This window comes from Oncorhynchus clarkii, chromosome 3, assembly GCF_045791955.1.
Source record: "Oncorhynchus clarkii lewisi isolate Uvic-CL-2024 chromosome 3, UVic_Ocla_1.0, whole genome shotgun sequence".
NCBI classification, from domain to species: Eukaryota; Metazoa; Chordata; class Actinopteri; order Salmoniformes; family Salmonidae; genus Oncorhynchus; species Oncorhynchus clarkii.
The window spans coordinates 15,309,471-15,329,982 of record NC_092149.1 but is presented as its reverse complement, the minus strand read 5'-3'; the positions used below and the strand labels follow the sequence as shown (position 1 = coordinate 15,329,982).

The 20,512-nt window shown below is 42.3% G+C and overlaps 1 protein-coding gene across 1 annotated transcript in view; it reads right to left on the bottom strand.

Moving 5' to 3' along the window:
* The window catches only part of LOC139405748 (protein kinase C alpha type-like), a 29,751-nt gene extending 20,916 nt beyond the window's left edge, over positions 1 to 8,835 (bottom strand). Inside the window, exons 1-4 of the mRNA XM_071148170.1 lie at positions 8,724 to 8,835; positions 6,722 to 6,968; positions 2,717 to 2,748; positions 2,254 to 2,333 (exon numbers count right to left, since the gene is read on the bottom strand). Coding sequence (XP_071004271.1) covers positions 2,254 to 2,333; positions 2,717 to 2,748; positions 6,722 to 6,963 — 354 coding nt within the window. The 5' untranslated portion in view covers positions 6,964 to 6,968; positions 8,724 to 8,835. The remainder of the gene's footprint in view (positions 1 to 2,253; positions 2,334 to 2,716; positions 2,749 to 6,721; positions 6,969 to 8,723) is intronic.
* Positions 8,836 to 20,512: the final 11,677 nt, after the last annotated feature.

The window sequence follows — 20,512 nt, the reverse complement described above, 5'->3', positions numbered from 1 at the left end:
GACATGAGAGTGGTAATTAGTTGAAACAGACAGACATGAGCGTAGTAAGTCATTGAGACAGACAGACATGAGCGTAGTAAGTCATTGAGACAGACAGACAGATAGACATGAGAGTAGTAAGTCATTGAGACAGACAGACAGATAGACATGAGAGCAGTAAGTCATTGAGACAGACAGACAGATAGACATGAGAGCAGTAAGTCATTGAGAGAGACAGACAGATAGACATGAGAGCAGTAAGTCATTGAGAGAGACAGGCAGATAGACATGAGAGTAGTAAGTCATTGAGACAGACAGACATGAGAGTAGTAAGTCATTGAGAGAGACAGGCAGATAGACATGAGAGTAGTAAGTCATTGAGACAGACAGACAGACAGACAGACAGACAGACAGACAGACAGACAGACAGACAGACATGAGAGTAGTAAGTCATTGACAGACAGACAGACAGACAGACATGAGAGTAGTAAGTCATTGAGACAGACAGACAGACAGACAGACAGACAGACAGACAGACAGACAGACAGACAGACAGACAGACAGACATGAGAGTAGTAAGTCATTGAGACAGACAGACAGATAGACATGAGAGTAGTAAGTCATTGAGACAGACAGACAGATAGACATGAGAGTAGTAAGTCATTGAGACAGACAGACAGATAGACATGAGAGCAGTAATTCATTGAGAGAGACAGACAGACAGACATGAGAGTAGTAAGTCATTGAGACAGACAGACAGATAGACATGAGAGCAGTAAGTCATTGAGACAGACAGACAGATAGACATGAGAGTAGTAAGTCATTGAGAGAGACAGACAGATAGACATGAGAGCAGTAAGTCATTGAGACAGACAGACAGACAGACAGACAGACAGACAGACAGACAGACAGACAGACAGACAGACAGACATGAGAGTAGTAAGTCATTGAGACAGACAGACAGACAGACATGAGCGTAGTAAGTCATTGAGACAGACAGACAGATAGACATGAGAGTAGTAAGTCATTGAGACAGACAGACAGATAGACATGAGAGTAGTAAGTCATTGAGACAGACAGACAGATAGACATGAGAGTAGTAAGTCATTGAGACAGACAGACAGACAGACATGAGAGTAGTAAGTCATTGAGACAGACAGACAGACAGATAGACATGAGAGTAGTAAGTCATTGAGACAGACAGACAGATAGACATGAGAGTAGTAAGTCATTGACAGACAGACAGACAGACAGACAGACAGACAGACAGACATGAGAGTAGTAAGTCATTGAGACAGACAGACAGACAGAGAGTAGTAAGTCATTGAGAGAGGAACATCCTCATGTTTATGTGTTGTGATAAACGGGGGGAAACGAGGAGAAAAGAGGGAGAGATTGAGAGTGGTATATTCATGGCAACCAATTACATTTCTGTGCTGGGAAGAGAGTTCGATATGTTAATGGAATGTTTTCCTGGGGAAGCCTGAATCATCTCTATCTGCTTTTCAGCTTATCAGTTTCTTCCCCATCCACATCCCCTTCCTCTCTAACTGTCTGTCTTCCTCTCCTCATCCTCTCTACTCCCCAAACCCCATCTCACACCCTTTGAGCTTAACTTTGAGAACTCCCCCCACCTCTTTCATTCTCTGCCAACTCTCACTCTCTCTCCATCAGGCAGTTTCTGAGCCAAGCTCTTCCTCCCAATTCCGTCCTGTCAATCGTTCTCCCTCACATACACACACACACACTCACTCTCTCTTTCTCTTTGACCTCATTTCTGATCCAGTTTATTTAGCTGAAAAAAGACAAATCCCAAAGAGAGACAGAGAGAGGGAGCAATCTGTTCACCCTCTCTACCTCTGCTCATGTCTCTCAGTCTTCCTCCCCCTCTCAACCTGGATCCCTCACTCCTCCTCCCTCCTCTTTGTTTTCTCTCTTTCTCTTCCCCTCTCTGGATGGCTTGGCGAGAGAAAGGGAGGAGTGAGGGAGTAGCCTGAAAAGGGGAAGTGTGGAGTGGAAGGATGAATAGATGGAGAGATGTAAAGATCTATATAAGGATGAATGACAGTAAAGGCGGAGTGGAGGAATGACAGACAGAGGGACAGGTGTGTGTGTGTGTGTGTGTGTGTGTGTGTGTGTGTGTGTGTGTGTGTGTGTATGTGTGTGTGTGTGTGGCTGTGTGGCTGTGTGGAATGATGGATGGATACGGGAGGGAGGGAAGGAAGGAAGGAGAGGTGAGTGTAAAAGCTGGGAGAAGGGGGAAGATTGACTCACTTCTGTAGGAGCAGTGGGGGCTCCAGGACAGGTGAAGGTTACATACTCGTGACATCGTTTGTGGACAGAGAAACTGCACACTGCCACAAAACACAGAGCAGAAAGACAATCAACACATTACTACATCCAAATCCATTTGATCCCTGCTTATAAAAACCTCTGATTCCAATAATAATATGGAAAATGTGTGTGTTCTAGTCTTGTCAAAAACAAAAACAAACTGCTGAACGTCATTGTGATCAAGATTGTTCACTAGGGGTTCAATGTCAAAAACACAATGCATCAATCAATACCAAAATAAAATATTCCTTCATCAATGATACTATTGCCTTGACTTGCTCTTAGGGGTTCAGGCCTATAATTGCTCTTAACGTCTTCGGACAAATGCATTTGTAAAATGTGTTATAAAAAAAAGGGTAACGATCGGCTGATTAATGATAACTTATGATCCAATAATCCTTACCTTGACATTGAAATCCCTGCTTTCCAATTCCCCTGTGTGGAACAAACCATAACACAACACAGAAACCATCACTGATCTTACAAACCACACAACTGAAAGGACTGGCCTGCTCAGTGGAAGATGAGCAGATGGGCCTGAACAGAAAGAGGTGCATCATTTGGTGCAGTGCTGTAACCCACGAATAATCCAATGTTAACAAATCAAGATGGCTATAGCACTTATAGATATGGCTCCTTCTTTTGTTTTATCAAATAACAGCAGCCGACAAGGACGCATTTCGGCCATAAAGCCGAAATGCGTCCTTGTCAACAGAAACGCTGATGATTACGGGGGAGTTGTGGCAAATACATGTCCTTGTGACAGCTTTTATGGAATAAAACAGCATAAATACAATGAGAGTTTCTGAGAGTGCGCTGCAGGACATCTCTATAGAATACTACACTGCAGTGCTGATCAGGTCAACTGGGTTATTGCCTCTCTCACACACACACCAAACACCCATTCACTCCCTCCCCCTCCTCCTCCTCCTCCTCCTCCTCCAGAGTTGCAGTCTTCTACTACTCTCCTTAGATCTTAATTGAATAATTAAAGCCATTGATTGGCTAAAGAGTCCACTCAGCCAGTTTACTGTGAATCAGCTGCTGATTAAAATGTAAGCAGCAGAGAGGTGGGAGAACAACACCCTACAGAGAGAGGGCCCTTGAGGATCACACTGGAATACCCCCCCAGGTTCATCTCAATAGTCACAGAGTTCTCCTCTCCTCTCCTCTCCTCTCCTCTCCTCTCCTCTCCTCTCCTCTCCTCTCCTCTCCTCTCCTCTCCTCTCCTCTCCTCTCCTCTCCTCTCCTTCATCTGCACTGTCTGACAGTGACAGACTTGTGACCTAGTGAAGGAGGGGAAATGACATCCGCCATATTGGTTTCACCTCTGCAGTGTTTCCATATCAGCACAGATGAAGGAGAAGAGACGAGGAGTGTAAACCACTCTAGGTGGTTCAGTACTATGACAGTTCTTTGTACTGTCCACCAGAGAGTGCCAGAGAGGCAGAGCTATTAGACAGGCCAAACAGCCCCACCTGATGGTCATAGGATGACACAACAGAAGACAAGCCAAAAGCATCTATCTGGAGAATCCTATTGTATTAGGAAAGCAAGGAAAGGGAAAGGGGGATACCTAGTCAGTTGTACAACTGAATGCATTCAACTGAAATGTGTCTTCCGCATTTAACCCAACCCCTCTGAATCAGAATAAAGATACATATCTATTTATTCGGCCATACATCCACCACATATACATGGCTGTCATATGATAATGTGTAGCGATCTATTCCTGTACCAGGAGAATGGAGAGGAGACCCTGTGAAGTCTCGACAAAGGCCCTGCAGGCAGAATATTGACAATAGAAAGTCTTCTTTCAATCCCCTGGTGTTTGTTGTCAATAGTATACAGCCCTAGAGGATGTGATTTGAACTGTGTAGTACTGATCTCTTTTATCATGTCTATCGTAGGAAACCAGTAGAATCTCCACAGGGAGAGATGCAGAGATGCCTGTAACTCGTGTGGAAGACTGCTGTCTGGAGTGCTATGGTATTTTTGTGATGTGTATTTTTAAACGACCAAACCAAAATCTAAGCGAGCGCTACCATATCTATCTTTCCTTAGTTAAATAATCAGACTGTAACTTTGACAGTCATTCACCAAAATGTACTGCAAACTTCCCAGAGGCTGTTGGCTAGAGGAGAGGCCTGCACTCAGCCTACCCTCTCCACCATATGTCCACACACACATCCACGCACAGAGACGTGCACACACAGATTCTACACTGGCCTGCTTTGGGTGTGTCTGCCAGAATGAGCTTACTGTACGTGATACTGGGCTTCCAACCAGTCTTGGGTCATGTATGGTAGCTGTGTGAGCATGAAAACGTGTGTTACTGTGTGTGTTTTGTGTCTGTGTACACACACTGTACTGTCTAGTGGTGTGTGTGTGTTTTACCAGATGAAGTTGGTGCTGTAGCTGCAGTTTTAGAGTTAGTGGGAAGTTTGAAGAGGTGGCCAGTGAACTATTGAGACCTGGAGTGTTTGTAAGTGTGGGTTTCTGCTGATTCATAATGTGTGTGTAATTGTGGGTTTCTGCAGATTCATAATGTGTGTGTAATTGTGGGTTTCTGCTGATTCATAATGTGATTGTAAGTGTGGGTTTCTGCAGATTCATAATGTGTGTGTAAGTGTGGGTTTCTGCAGATTCATAATGTGTGTGTAAGTGTGGGTTTCTGCAGATTCATAATGTGTGTGTAAGTGTGGGTTTCTGCAGATTCATAATGTGTGTGTAAGTGTGGGTTTCTGCAGATTCATAATGTGTGTGTGTAAGTGTGGGTTTCTGCAGATTCATAATGTGTGTAAGTGTGGGTTTCTGCTGATTCATAATGTGTGTGTAAGTGTGGGTTTCTGCAGATTCATAATGTGTGTGTAAGTGTGGGTTTCTGCAGATTCATAATGTGTGTGTAAGTGTGGGTTTCTGCAGATTCATAGTGTGTGTGTGTGTGTGTGTGTGTGTGTGTGTGTGTGTGTGTGTGTGTGTGTGTGTGTGTGTGTGAGTGTGGATTACCAGGTGAAGGCTGTGCAGGGGCTGCATTTTGTGGGTTGTTTGCAGAGGCGAGCTGGGAACTAATGAAGCATGTTTTCTGTTGTGTGTATTTAGCTGTGTGTGTATTTAGATGGGTGTGTATTAAGCTGTGTGATTATTAAGCTGTGTGTGTGTATTAAGCTGTGTGAGTATTAAGCTGTGTGTGTGTATTAAGCTGTGTGAGTATTAAGCTGTGTGTGTATTAAGCTGTGTGAGTATTACGCTGTGTGTGTGTATTTCGCTGTGTGTGTATTTCGCTGTGTGAGTATTAAGCTGTGTGTGTGTATTTCGCTGTGTGTGTGTATTTCGCTGTGTGTGTGTGTGTGTGTATTTCGCTGTGTGTGTGTGTATATTTCGTTGTGTGTGTGTGTGTATTTCGCTGTGTGTGTGTGTATTTCGCTGTGTGTGTGTATTTAGCTGTGTGTGTGTATTTCGCTGTGTGTGTGTATTTAGCTGTGTGTGTGTATTTCGCTGTGTGTGTGTATTTTGCTGTGTGTGTGTGTCTTTCGCTGTGTGTGTATTTCGCTGTGTGTGTATTTCGCTGTGTGTGTATTTCGCTGTGCGTGTATTTCGCTGTGTGTGTATTTCGCTGTGTGTGTGTATTTCACTGTGTGTGTGTATTTCACTGTGTGTGTGTATTTCACTGTGTGTGTGTATTTCGCTGTGTGTGTATTTCGCTGTGTGTGTATTTCGCTGTGTGTGTGTATTTCGCTGTGTGTGTGTATTTCGCTGTGTGTGTATTTCGCTGTGTGTATTTCGCTGTGTGTGTGTATTTCGCTGTGTGTGTGTATTTCGCTGTGTGTGTATTTCGCTGTGTGTGTGTATTTCGCTGTGTGTGTGTATTTCGCTGTGTGTGTGTGTATTTCCCTGAGTGTGTATTAAGCTGTGTGTGTATTTCGCTGTGTGTGTGCATTTCGCGGTGTGTGTGTATTTCGCTGTGTGTGTGTATTTCCCTGAGTGTGTATTAAGCTGTGTGTGTATTTCGCTGTGTATGTGTATTTCGCTGTGTGTGTGTATTTCGCTGTGTGTGTGTATTTCCCTGAGTGTGTATTTCGCTGTGTATGTGTATTTTGCTGTGTGTGTGTATTTCGCTGTGTATGTGTATTTTGCTGTGTGTATGTGTATTTCGCTGTGTGTGTGTATTTCGCTGTGTATGTGTATTTTGCTGTGTGTGTGTATTTCGCTGTGTATGTGTATTTCGCTGTGTGTGTGTATTTCGCTGTGTGTGTGTATTTTGCTGTGTGTATGTGTATTTCGCTGTGTGTGTGTATTTCGCGGTGTGTGTGTATTTAGCTGTGTGTGTGTATTTCCCTGAGTGTGTATTAAGCTGTGTGTGTATTTCGCTGTGTATGTGTATTTCGCTGTGTGTGTGTGTATTTACCAGATGAAGTCAGTGCAGTGGCTGCAGAAGGTGGGCTGTTTGAAGAAGCGAGCGGTGAACTGGTGGTCCTTGACCTCGATGATCCTCTTGTGTTTCAGCGCCCCCTTCCTCTGGAACACTGGCACCCTGGGAGGGGGGGTGAGGGGGGAGGGCAGGGGAGAGGCCCCAGGGGTGGCCACGGGGGAGGCCAGGGTCAGGGGGGAGAGGGAGGGGGACGGGGACGGGGACACGGGAGTAGACATGCTGCCTGGAGGGATGGGAGGAGAGGGGAAAGGAGAGGTGGTGGATAGGAGGGATGGGACGATGGAGAAAAAGAAGGTTGAGTGTTAGAGAGGAGGGACAGGGAACGAGGGAGAGAGAGGAGGGTAGAGGACAGATGGAGATGAGAGGGGTGGATAGTAGTAAGAGGGAGAGGTGAAGGGATAGAGAAAATATAACATGACTCAAACAGAGAAGAGAGGGATGAGCAGAGAGAGAGAGAGAGAGAGGGAGAGAGAGAGAGAGAGAGCGAGAGAGAATAAAAGGACCCAGACCATGGACAGAGGGATGAGCAGAGGGTGAGGGAGGGAGAGAGAGAGAGAGAGAGAGAGAGAGAGAGAGAGAGAGAGAGAGAGAGAATAAAAGGACCCAGACAGGGGACAGAGGGATGAGCAGAGAGAGAGAGAGAGAGAGAGAGAGAGAGAGAGAATAAAAGGACCCAGTCAGGGGACAGAAGGATGAGCACAGGGAGAGGGAGGGAGAGAGAGAGAGAGAGAGAGAGAGAGAGAAAGCGAGAGAGAGAGAGAGAGAGAGAGAGAGAGCGAGAGAGAATAAAAGGACCCAGACAGGGGACAGAGGGATGAGCAGAGGGAGAGGGAGGGAGAGAGAGAGAGAGAGAGAGAGAGAGAGAGAGAGAGAGAGAGAGAGAGAATAAAAGGACCCAGACAGGGGACAGAGGGATGAGCAGAGAGAGAGAGAGAGAGAGAGAGAGAGAGAGAATAAAAGGACCCAGACAGGGGACAGAGGGATGAGCACAGGGAGAGGGAGGGAGAGAGAGAGAGAGAGAGAGAGAGAGAGAGAGAGAAAGTGAGAGAGAGAGAGAGAGAGAGAGAGAGAGAGAGAGAGAGAGAGAGAGAGAGAGAGAGAGAGAGAGAGAGAGAGAGAGAGAGAGAGAGAGAGAGAGAGAGAGAGAGAGAGAGAGAGAGAGAGAATAAAAGGACCCAGACAGGGGACAGAGGGATGAGCAGAGGGAGAGGGAGGGAGAGGGAATGTATAAAAAGGAGAGAGGTTAATTCACACATTGAGACAGAGCTCTCCTCAGAGACCCAGAGACACAGAACGATTAGTGAAATTCACACTGTGTCCCACATATGTCCCACTTCATACTCGCTCGCTTTCTCTCTCACCCCATCTATCCTCATCGCCACGCCATGCCAACTGCAACCTCCCACATCCCCCTGACAACCAAACACCCTGGGTTGCCCTGACAACCAAACACCCTTATCGCATGTCAACTGCACCTCCTGTTGAACCCCCCCACCCTACTCCAATATTAGAACTGGTACCCTCTCTGTCCTTGTCTCCTTCCTCTTTGTCCTGATTTGATATTGTGTTCATTTCTCCATAAAAGTTTGGAATGTATTCTCATGCACAGTCTATATGAGTCAAAAGTGAGGAAAGAAAAACTAGCAATGTGAAATATTTAACTGAGAAAAAAGGGGTAGCAAACTGCTAAATGATAAATGAAACCACAACAGAGATTGAATGAATAAGTAAATAAGCCGAGAGCGTACAGCATAGCAAACAGGACCTGTTGAAATGATTATGGCACACCGGAAGATGGAGGAAATCGATCCAATGGGTGAATACCAGAGACAGGGAAGGCTGAAAGAACACAAAAACAGAACAAACTAATACAAGAAAAAAAGGAGATCCTCAACAAATAAGGAACAGAGTGGAAAGCTGCGTGGAGATAGAAGTGGAAGGAGAGAGGGAGAAACAAAGAGAAAGAGAGAGACATTACCTGTATTTGTGGTTGTTTGGGCTGACAGACTTGATCAAAGAGCAGGCTTCTCCTCTTCCTCTCCCCCTCTCTTTATCTCTCCTCCTTTGACAGGCAGCCTGCTATCGCTCTGAACCTGTCGCTGGTCACGTCAAAAAAGAAAAAGTGAAGGAAAGAGAAAGGCAAGTGGTGGCAGGGAGGAAGAGCTGGGAAAAAGAGCTGCCTACAAAAAAAGAGCAAGTAACAAGGGATGAGATTGAAGCTTTCCAAGAACGAGAGAAGACAGAGGAGGAGTGGACTGCTATGTATCTGTTAAGTTAACCCACACAGGGTGAAGAGGGAGAAGAGATGGAGAGATGGAATTCTCTTTAAGATTGATTCTTTTTTACCAAGAAGATGGGATAGGAGAGAGAGAGAGAGGAGAGAGAGAGACAGAGAGAGAGACAGAGAGAGAGGAGAAAGAGAGAGACAGAGAGAGACAGAGAGAGAGGGAGGGAGGGAGGGAGGGAGGGAGGGAGGGAGGGGAATAGGCAGCAATTCATTTTGAAATCTGGGTTACATCTCTCTGGAGAGAGCAAGTGATGGAGGGAGAAGAGGGGGGGGGCATTTTGCCACCATCACTATGGACTAACACCGACCAACAGTCTAACACTTCTCACAGTGACAGACTGATAGAGAGGAAGGAGTAAGACAGAAGGATGCTCTTGATAGATCAGAGTCTCTAAACAACACCAGTCTATCAAGGGTTAATCATCAATATCATGGTACACAATCTGTTGCCTTACAACTAGCTGACAGGAGTGTTGGCAGTAATGGTTGGACCATATTCAGAACAGCCTGTGGAAGGATCAAGGCCCATTTATGTGAATAACTTGGTAATTATTCCAGTGGAATGGAGATGCGGAAGAGTACTGTTATTCAGTGGAATGGAGATAGGGAATAGTACTGGTATTCCAGTGGAATGGAGATGGGGAATAGTACTGTGATTCAGTAGAATGGAGATCGGGAATAGTACTGGTATTGCAGTGGAATGGAGATGCAGAAGAGTACTGTTATTCAGTGGAATGGAGATAGGGAATAGTACTGTTACTCAGTGGAATGGAGATATGGAATAGTACTGTTATTCAGTGGAATTGAGATGGGGAATAGTACTGTTATTCAGTGGAATGGAGATAGGGAATAGTACTGTTACTCAGTGGAATGGAGATATGGAATAGTACTGTTATTCAGTGGAATGGAGATAGGGAATAGTACTGTTATTCAGTGGAATGGAGATAGGGAATAGTACTGTTATTCAGTGGAATGGAGATGGGGAATAGTACTGTTATTCAGTGGAATGGAGATATGGAATAGTACTGTTATTCAGTGGAATGGAGATAGGGAATAGTACTGTTATTCAGTGGAATGGAGATAGTGATTAGTACTGTTATTCCAGTGGAATGGAGATGGGGAATAGTACTGTTATTCAGTGGATTGGAGATGGGGAATTGTACTGTTATTCCAGTGGAATGGAAATAGGGAATAGTACTGTTATTCAGTGGAATGGAGATAGGTAATTGTACTGTTATTCCAGTGGAATGGAGATAGGGAACAGTACTGTTATTCAGTGGAATGGAGATAGGGAATTGTACTGTTATTCAGTGGAATGGAGATGGGGAATAGTACTGTTATTCAGTGGAATGGAGATGGGGAATAGTACTGTTATTCCAGTGGAATGGAAATAGGGATTAGTACTCATATTCAGTGGAATGGAGATAGGGAATAGTACTGTTATTCAGTGGATTTGAGATGGGGAATAGTACTGTTATTCAGTGGAATGGAGATAGGGAACAGTACTGTTATTCAGTGGAATGGAGATAGGGAATAGTACTGTTATTCAGTGGATTGGAGATGGGGAATTGTACTGTTATTCCAGTGGAATGGAAATAGGGAATAGTACTGTTATTCAGTGGAATGGAGATAGGGAATAGTACTGTTATTCAGTGGAATGGAGATGGGGAATAGTACTGTTATTCCAGTGGAATGGAGATAGGGAATAGTACTGTTATTCAGTGGAATGGAGATGGGGGAATAGTACTGTCATTCAGTGGAATGGAGATGGGGAATAGTACTGTTATTCAGTGGATTGGAGATGGGGAATAGTACTGTTATTCAGTGGATTGGAGATGGGGAATTGTACTGTTATTCCAGTGGAATGGAAATAGGGAATAGTACTGTAATTCAGTAGAATGGAGATAGGGAATAGTACTGGTATTGCAGTGGAATGGAGATAGGGAATAATACTGTTATTAAGTGGAATGGAGATAGGGAATAGTACTGTTATTCAGTGGAATGGAGATAGGGAATAATACTGTTATTCAGTGGAATGGAGATGGGGAATAGTACTGTTATTCAGTGGAATGGAGATAGGGAATAGTACTGTGATTCAGTGGAATGGAGATAGGGAATAGTACTGTTATTCAGTGGAATGGAGATGGGAAATAGTACTGTGATTCAGTGGAATGGAGATAGGGAATAGTACTGTTATTCAGTGGAATGGAGATAGGGAATAATACTGTTATTCAGTGGAATGGAGATGGGGAATAGTACTGTTATTCAGTGGAATTGAGATGGGGAATAGTACTGTTATTCAGTGGAATGGAGATAGGGAATAGTACTGTTACTCAGTGGAATGGAGATATGGAATAGTACTGTTATTCAGTGGAATGGAGATATGGAATAGTACTGTTATTCAGTGGAATGGAGATAGGGAAATAGTACTGTTATTCAGTGGAATGGAGATGGGAAATAGTACTGTGATTCAGTGGAATGGAGATAGGGAATAGTACTGTTATTCAGTGGAATGGAGATAGGGAATAATACTGTTATTCAGTGGAATTGAGATGGGGAATAGTACTGTTATTCAGTGGAATGGAGATAGGGAATAGTACTGTTACTCAGTGGAATGGAGATATGGAATAGTACTGTAATTCAGTGGGATGAAGATATGGAATAGTACTGTTATTCAGTGGAATGGAGATAGGGAATAGTACTGTTATTCAGTGGAATGGAGATAGGGAATAGTACTGTTATTCAGTGGAATGGAGATGGGTGGAATAGTACTGTTGTTCAGTGGAATGGAGATGGGGAATAGTACTGTTATTCAGTGGATTGGAGATGGGAAATAGTACTGTTACTCAGTGGAATGGAGATATGGAATAGTACTGTTGTTCAGTGGAATGGAGATGTGGAATAGTACTGTTATTCCAGTGGAATGGAGATAGGGAATAGTACTGTTATTCAGTGGAATGGAGATAGGGAATAGTACTGTTATTCAGTGGAATGGAGATAGGGAACAGTGCTGTTATTCAGTGGAATGGAGATGGGGAATAGTACTGTTATTCAGTGGACTGGAGATATGGAATAGTACTGTTATTCAGTGGAATGGAGATAGGGAATAGTACTGTTATTCTGTGGAATGGAGATAGTGATTAGTACTGTTATTCCAGTGGAATGGAGATGGGGAATAGTACTGTTATTCAGTGGATTGGAGATGGGGAATTGTACTGTTATTCCAGTGGAATGGAAATAGGGAATAGTACTGTTATTCAGTGGAATGGAGATAGGGAATTGTACTGTTATTCCAGTGGAATGGAGATAGGGAACAGTACTGTTATTCAGTGGAATGGAGATAGGGAATAGTACTGTTATTCAGTGGAATGGAGATGGGGAATAGTACTGTTATTCCAGTGGAATGGAAATAGGGATTAGTACTCATATTCAGTGGAATGGAGATAGGGAATAGTACTGTTATTCAGTGGATTTGAGATGGGGAATAGTACTGTTATTCAGTGGAATGGAGATAGGGAACAGTACAGTTATTCAGTGGAATGGAGATAGGGAATAGTACTGTTATTCAGTGGATTGGAGATGGGGAATTGTACTGTTATTCCAGTGGAATGGAAATAGGGAATAGTACTGTTATTCAGTGGAATGGAGATAGGGAATAGTACTGTTATTCAGTGGAATGGAGATAGGGAATAGTACTGTGATTCAGTGGAATGGAGATAGGGAATAGTACTGTTATTCAGTGGAATGGAGATGGGAAATAGTACTGTGATTCAGTGGAATGGAGATAGGGAATAGTACTGTTATTCAGTGGAATTGAGATGGGGAATAGTACTGTTATTCAGTGGAATGGAGATAGGGAATAGTACTGTTACTCAGTGGAATGGAGATATGGAATAGTACTGTTATTCAGTGGAATGGAGATATGGAATAGTACTGTTATTCAGTGGAATGGAGATAGGGAAATAGTACTGTTATTCAGTGGAATGGAGATGGGAAATAGTACTGTGATTCAGTGGAATGGAGATAGGGAATAGTACTGTTATTCAGTGGAATGGAGATAGGGAATAATACTGTTATTCAGTGGAATTGAGATGGGGAATAGTACTGTTATTCAGTGGAATGGAGATAGGGAATAGTACTGTTACTCAGTGGAATGGAGATATGGAATAGTACTGTTATTCAGTGGAATGGAGATATGGAATAGTACTGTTATTCAGTGGAATGGAGATAGGGAATAGTACTGTTATTCAGTGGAATGGAGATAGGGAATAGTACTGTTATTCAGTGGAATGGAGATGGGGGAATAGTACTGTTGTTCAGTGGAATGGAGATGGGGAATAGTACTGTTATTCAGTGGATTGGAGATGGGAAATAGTACTGTTACTCAGTGGAATGGAGATATGGAATAGTACTGTTGTTCAGTGGAATGGAGATGTGGAATAGTACTGTTATTCCAGTGGAATGGAGATAGGGAATAGTACTGTTATTCCAGTGGAATGGAGATAGTGATTATTACTGATTTTCAGTGGCATGGAGATGGGGAATAGTACTGTTATTCCAGTGGAATGGAGATAGGGAATAGTACTGTTATTCACTGGATTGGAGATGGGAAATAGTACTGTTACTCAGTGGAATGGAGATGGGGAATAGTACTGTTGTTCAGTGGAATGGAGAAATGGAATAGTACTGTTACTCAGTGGAATGGAGATGGGGAATAGTACTGTTATTCAGTGGATTGGAGATGGGGAATAGTACTGTTATTCAGTGGAATGGAGATGGGGGAATAGTACTGTCATTCAGTGGATTGGAGATGGGGAATAGTACTGTTATTCAGTGGAATGGAGATGGAAGAATAGTACTGTTGTTCAGTGGAATGGAGATAGGGAATAGTATTGTTATTGAGTGGATTGGAGATGGGAAATAGTACTGTTACTCAGTGGAATGGAGATATGGAATAGTACTGTTGTTCAGTGGAATGGAGATGGGGAATAGTACTGTTATTCAGTGGAATGGAAATAGGGAATAATACTGTTATTCAGTGGAATTGAGATGGGGAATAGTACTGTTATTCAGTGGAATGGAGATAGGGAATAGTACTGTTACTCAGTGGAATGGAGATATGGAATAGTACTGTTTTTCAGTGGAATGGAGATATGGAATAGTACTGTTATTCAGTGGAATGGAGATAGGGAAATAGTACTGTTATTCAGTGGAATGGAGATAGGGAATAGTACTGTTATTCAGTGGAATGGAGATAGGGAATAATACTGTTATTCAGTGGAATTGAGATGGGGAATAGTACTGTTATTCAGTGGAATGGAGATAGGGAATAGTACTGTTACTCAGTGGAATGGAGATATGGAATAGTACTGTTATTCAGTGGAATGGAGATATGGAATAGTACTGTTATTCAGTGGAATGGAGATAGGGAATAGTACTGTTATTCAGTGGAATGGAGATAGGGAATAGTACTGCTATTCAGTGGAATGGAGATGGGGGAACAGTACTGTTGTTCAGTGGAATGGAGATGGGGAATAGTACTGTTATTCAGTGGATTGGAGATGGGAAATAGTACTGTTACTCAGTGGAATGGAGATATGGAATAGTACTGTTGTTCAGTGGAATGGAGATGTGGAATAGTACTGTTATTCCAGTGGAATGGAGATAGGGAATAGTACTGTTATTCAGTGGATTGGAGATGGGGAATTGTACTGTTATTCCAGTGGAATGGAAATAGGGAATAGTACTGTTATTCAGTGGAATGGAGATAGGGAATAGTACTGTTATTCAGTGGAATGGAGATAGGGAATAGTACTGTGATTCAGTGGAATGGAGATAGGGAATAGTACTGTTATTCAGTGGAATGGAGATGGGAAATAGTACTGTGATTCAGTGGAATGGAGATAGGGAATAGTACTGTTATTCAGTGGAATGGAGATAGGGAATAATACTGTTATTCAGTGGAATGGAGATGGGGAATAGTACTGTTATTCAGTGGAATGGAAATAGGGAATAATACTGTTATTCAGTGGAATTGAGATGGGGAATAGTACTGTTATTCAGTGGAATGGAGATAGGGAATAGTACTGTTACTCAGTGGAATGGAGATATGGAATAGTACTGTTATTCAGTGGAATGGAGATATGGAATAGTACTGTTATTCAGTGGAATGGAGATAGGGAAATAGTACTGTTATTCAGTGGAATGGAGATGGGAAATAGTACTGTGATTCAGTGGAATGGAGATAGGGAATAGTACTGTTATTCAGTGGAATGGAGATAGGGAATAATACTGTTATTCAGTGGAATGGAGATGGGGAATAGTACTGTTATTCAGTGGAATGGAAATAGGGAATAATACTGTTATTCAGTGGAATTGAGATGGGGAATAGTACTGTTATTCAGTGGAATGGAGATAGGGAATAGTACTGTTACTCAGTGGAATGGAGATATGGAATAGTACTGTTATTCAGTGGAATGGAGATATGGAATAGTACTGTTATTCAGTGGAATGGAGATAGGGAATAGTACTGTTATTCAGTGGAATGGAGATAGGGAATAGTACTGTTATTCAGTGGAATGGAGATGGGGGAATAGTACTGTTGTTCAGTGGAATGGAGATGGGGAATAGTACTGTTATTCAGTGGATTGGAGATGGGAAATAGTACTGTTACTCAGTGGAATGGAGATATGGAATAGTACTGTTGTTCAGTGGAATGGAGATGTGGAATAGTACTGTTATTCCAGTGGAATGGAGATAGGGAATAGTACTGTTATTCCAGTGGAATGGAGATAGTGATTATTACTGATTTTCAGTGGCATGGAGATGGGGAATAGTACTGTTATTCCAGTGGAATGGAGATATGGAATAGTACTGTTATTCACTGGATTGGAGATGGGAAATAGTACTGTTACTCAGTGGAATGGAGATGGGGAATAGTACTGTTGTTCAGTGGAATGGAGAAATGGAATAGTACTGTTACTCAGTGGAATGGAGATGGGGAATAGTACTGTTATTCAGTGGATTGGAGATGGGGAATAGTACTGTTATTCAGTGGAATGGAGATGGGGGAATAGTACTGTCATTCAGTGGATTGGAGATGGGGAATAGTACTGTTATTCAGTGGAATGGAGATGGGGGAATAGTACTGTTGTTCAGTGGAATGGAGATAGGGAATAGTATTGTTATTGAGTGGATTGGAGATGGGAAATAGTACTGTTACTCAGTGGAATGGAGATATGGAATAGTACTGTTGTTCAGTGGAATGGAGATGGGGAATAGTACTGTTATTCAGTGGAATGGAAATAGGGAATAATACTGTTATTCAGTGGAATTGAGATGGGGAATAGTACTGTTATTCAGTGGAATGGAGATAGGGAATAGTACTGTTACTCAGTGGAATGGAGATATGGAATAGTACTGTTTTTCAGTGGAATGGAGATATGGAATAGTACTGTTATTCAGTGGAATGGAGATAGGGAAATAGTACTGTTATTCAGTGGAATGGAGATGGGAAATAGTACTGTGATTCAGTGGAATGGAGATAGGGAATAGTACTGTTATTCAGTGGAATGGAGATAGGGAATAATACTGTTATTCAGTGGAATTGAGATGGGGAATAGTACTGTTATTCAGTGGAATGGAGATAGGGAATAGTACTGTTACTCAGTGGAATGGAGATATGGAATAGTACTGTTATTCAGTGGAATGGAGATATGGAATAGTACTGTTATTCAGTGGAATGGAGATAGGGAATAGTACTGTTATTCAGTGGAATGGAGATAGGGAATAGTACTGCTATTCAGTGGAATGGAGATGGGGGAACAGTACTGTTGTTCAGTGGAATGGAGATGGGGAATAGTACTGTTATTCAGTGGATTGGAGATGGGAAATAGTACTGTTACTCAGTGGAATGGAGATATGGAATAGTACTGTTGTTCAGTGGAATGGAGATGTGGAATAGTACTGTTATTCCAGTGGAATGGAGATAGGGAATAGTACTGTTATTCCAGTGGAATGGAGATAGTGATTATTACTGATTTTCAGTGGCATGGAGATGGGGAATAGTACTGTTATTCCAGTGGAATGGAGATAGGGAATAGTACTGTTATTCACTGGATTGGAGATGGGAAATAGTACTGTTACTCAGTGGAATGGAGATGGGGAATAGTACTGCTGTTCAGTGGAATGGAGATATGGAATAGTACTGTTACTCAGTGGAATGGAGATGGGGAATAGTACTGTTATTCAGTGGATTGGAGATGGGGAATAGTACTGTTATTCAGTGGAATGGAGATGGGGGAATAGTACTGTCATTCAGTGGATTGGAGATGGGGAATAGTACTGTTATTCAGTGGAATGGAGATGGGGGAATAGTACTGTTGTTCAGTGGAATGGAGATGGGGAATAGTATTGTTATTGAGTGGATTGGAGATGGGGAATAGTACTGTTATTCAGTGGAATGGAGATAGGGAATAGTACTGTTATTCCAGTGGAATGGAGATAGTGATTATTACTGATTTTCAGTGGCATGGAGATGGGGAATAGTACTGTTATTCCAGTGGAATGGAGATAGGGAATAGTACTGTTATTCAGTGGAATGGAGATAGGGAACAGTGCTGTTATTCCAGTGGAATAGAGATAGGGAATAGTACTGTTATCCAGTGGAATGGAGATGGGGAATAGTACTGTTATTCCAGTGGAATGGAGATAGGTTATAGTACTGTTATTCAGTGGAATGGAGATAGGGAACAGTGCTGTTATTCAGTGGAATGGAGATAGGGAATAGTACTGTTATTCCAGTGGAATGGAGATGGGGAATAGTACTGTTATTCACTGGATTGGAGATGGGGAATTGTACTGTTATTCCAGAGGAATGGAAATAGGGAACAGTACTGTTATTCAGTGGAATGGAGATAGGGAATAGTACTGTTATTCAGTGGAATGGAGATAGTGAATAGTACTGTTATTCAGTGGAATGGAGATGGGGAATAGTACTGTTATTCACTGGATTGGAGATAGGGAACAGTACTGTTATTCACTGGATTGGGGATGGGGAATTGTACTGTTATTCCAGAGGAATGGAAATAGGGAACAGTAATGTTATTCAGTGGAATGGAGATAGGGAATAGTACTGTTATTCAGTGGAATGGAGATAGGGAATAGTACTGTTATTCAGTGGAATTTAGATAGTGATTAGTACTGTTATTCCAGTGGAATGGAGATGGGGAATAGTACTGTTATTCCAGTGGAATGGAGATAGGGATTAGTACTCATATTCAGTGGAATGGAGATAGGGAATAGTACTGTTATTCAGTGGAATGGAGATGGGGAATAGTACTGGTATTGCAGTGGAATGGAGATAGGGAACAGTACTGTTATTCCAGTGGAATGGAGATGGGGAATAGTACTGTGATTCAGTGGATTGGAGATAGGGAACAGTACTGTTATTCAGTGGAATGGAGATAGGGAATAGTACTGTTATTCAGTGGATTGGAGATGGGGAATTGTACTGTTATTCCAGTGGAATGGAAATAGGGAATAGTACTGTTATTCAGTGGAATGGAGATAGGGAATAGTACTGTTATTCAGTGGAATGGAGATAGGGAATAGTACTGTTATTCCAGTGGAATGGAGATAGGGAATAGTACTCTTATTCCAGTGGAATGGAGATGGGGAATAGTACTGTTTTCAGTGGATTGGAGATAGGGAATAGTACTGTTATTCCAGTGGAATGGAGATAGGGAATAATACTGTTATTCAGTGGAATGGAGATGGGGAATAGTACTGTTATTCAGTGGAATGGAGATAGGGAATAGTACTGTTATTCAGTGGAATGGAGATAGTGATTAGTACTGTTATTCCAGTGGAATGGAGATAGGTTATAGTACTGTTATTCAGTGGAATGGAGATAGGGAACAGTGCTGTTATTCAGTGGAATGGAGATAGGGAATAGTACTGTTATTCCAGTGGAATGGAGATGGGGAATAGTACTGTTATTCACTGGATTGGAGATGGGGAATTGTACTGTTATTCCAGAGGAATGGAAATAGGGAACAGTACTGTTATTCAGTGGAATGGAGATAGGGAATAGTACTGTTATTCAGTGGAATGGAGATAGTGAATAGTACTGTTATTCAGTGGAATGGAGATGGGGAATAGTACTGTTATTCACTGGATTGGAGATAGGGAACAGTACTGTTATTCACTGGATTGGGGATGGGGAATTGTACTGTTATTCCAGAGGAATGGAAATAGGGAACAGTACTGTTATTCAGTGGAATGGAGATAGGGAATAGTACTGTTATTCAGTGGAATGGAGATAGGGAATAGTACTGTTATTCAGTGGAATTGAGATAGTGATTAGTACTGTTATTCCAGTGGAATGGAGATGGGGAATAGTACTGTTATTCCAGTGGAATGGAGATAGGGATTAGTACTCATATTCAGTGGAATGGAGATAGGGAATAGTACTGTTATTCAGTGGAATGGAGATGGGGAATAGTACTGGTATTGCAGTGGAATGGAGATAGGGAACAGTACTGTTATTCCAGTGGAATGGAGATGGGGAATAGTACTGTGATTCAGTGGATTGGAGATAGGGAACAGGACTGTTATTCAGTGGAATGGAGATAGGGAATAGTACTGTTATTCAGTGGATTGGAGATGGGGAATTGTACTGTTATTCCAGTGGAATGGAAATAGGGAATAGTACTGTTATTCAGTGGAATGGAGATAGGGAATAGTACTGTTATTCAGTGGAATGGAGATAGGGAATAGTACTGTTATTCAGTGGAATGGAGATGGGGAATAGTACTGTTATTCCAGTGGAATGGAGATAGGGAATAGTACTCTTATTCCAGTGGAATGGAGATGGGGAATAGTACTGTTTTCAGTGGATTGGAGATAGGGAATAGTACTGTTATTCCAGTGGAATGGAGATAGGGAATAATACTGTTATTCAGTGGAATGGAGATGGGGAATAGTACTGTTATTCAGTGGAATGGAGATGGGGAATAGTACTGTTATTCAGTGGAATGGAGATAGGGAATAGTACTGTTATTCAGTGGAATGGAGATAGTGATTAGTACTGTTATTCCAGTGGAATGGAGATAGGGAATAGTACTGTTATTCAGTGGAATGGAGATAGTGATTAGTACTGTTATTCCAGTGGAATGGAGATAGGGAATAGTACTGTTATTCAGTGGAATGGAGATAGGGAATAGTACTGTTATTCCAGTGGATTTGAGATAGGGAATAGTACTGTGATTCAGTGGAATTGAGATAGGGAATAGTACTGTTATTCAGTGGAATTGAGATAGGGAACATGGGTCTATGTACAACCAGTGTTGGTTATCATTAGTCATCTCTGGTGGAAAGTGGTAGAGGGAGTGAACCATCGCCTCAATACTGTAGTCCCTCTGTACCTCAATCCAGGTCACACTGAGGCTCGTGGGTAATGCAGTTTCTCAGAGAGGGGC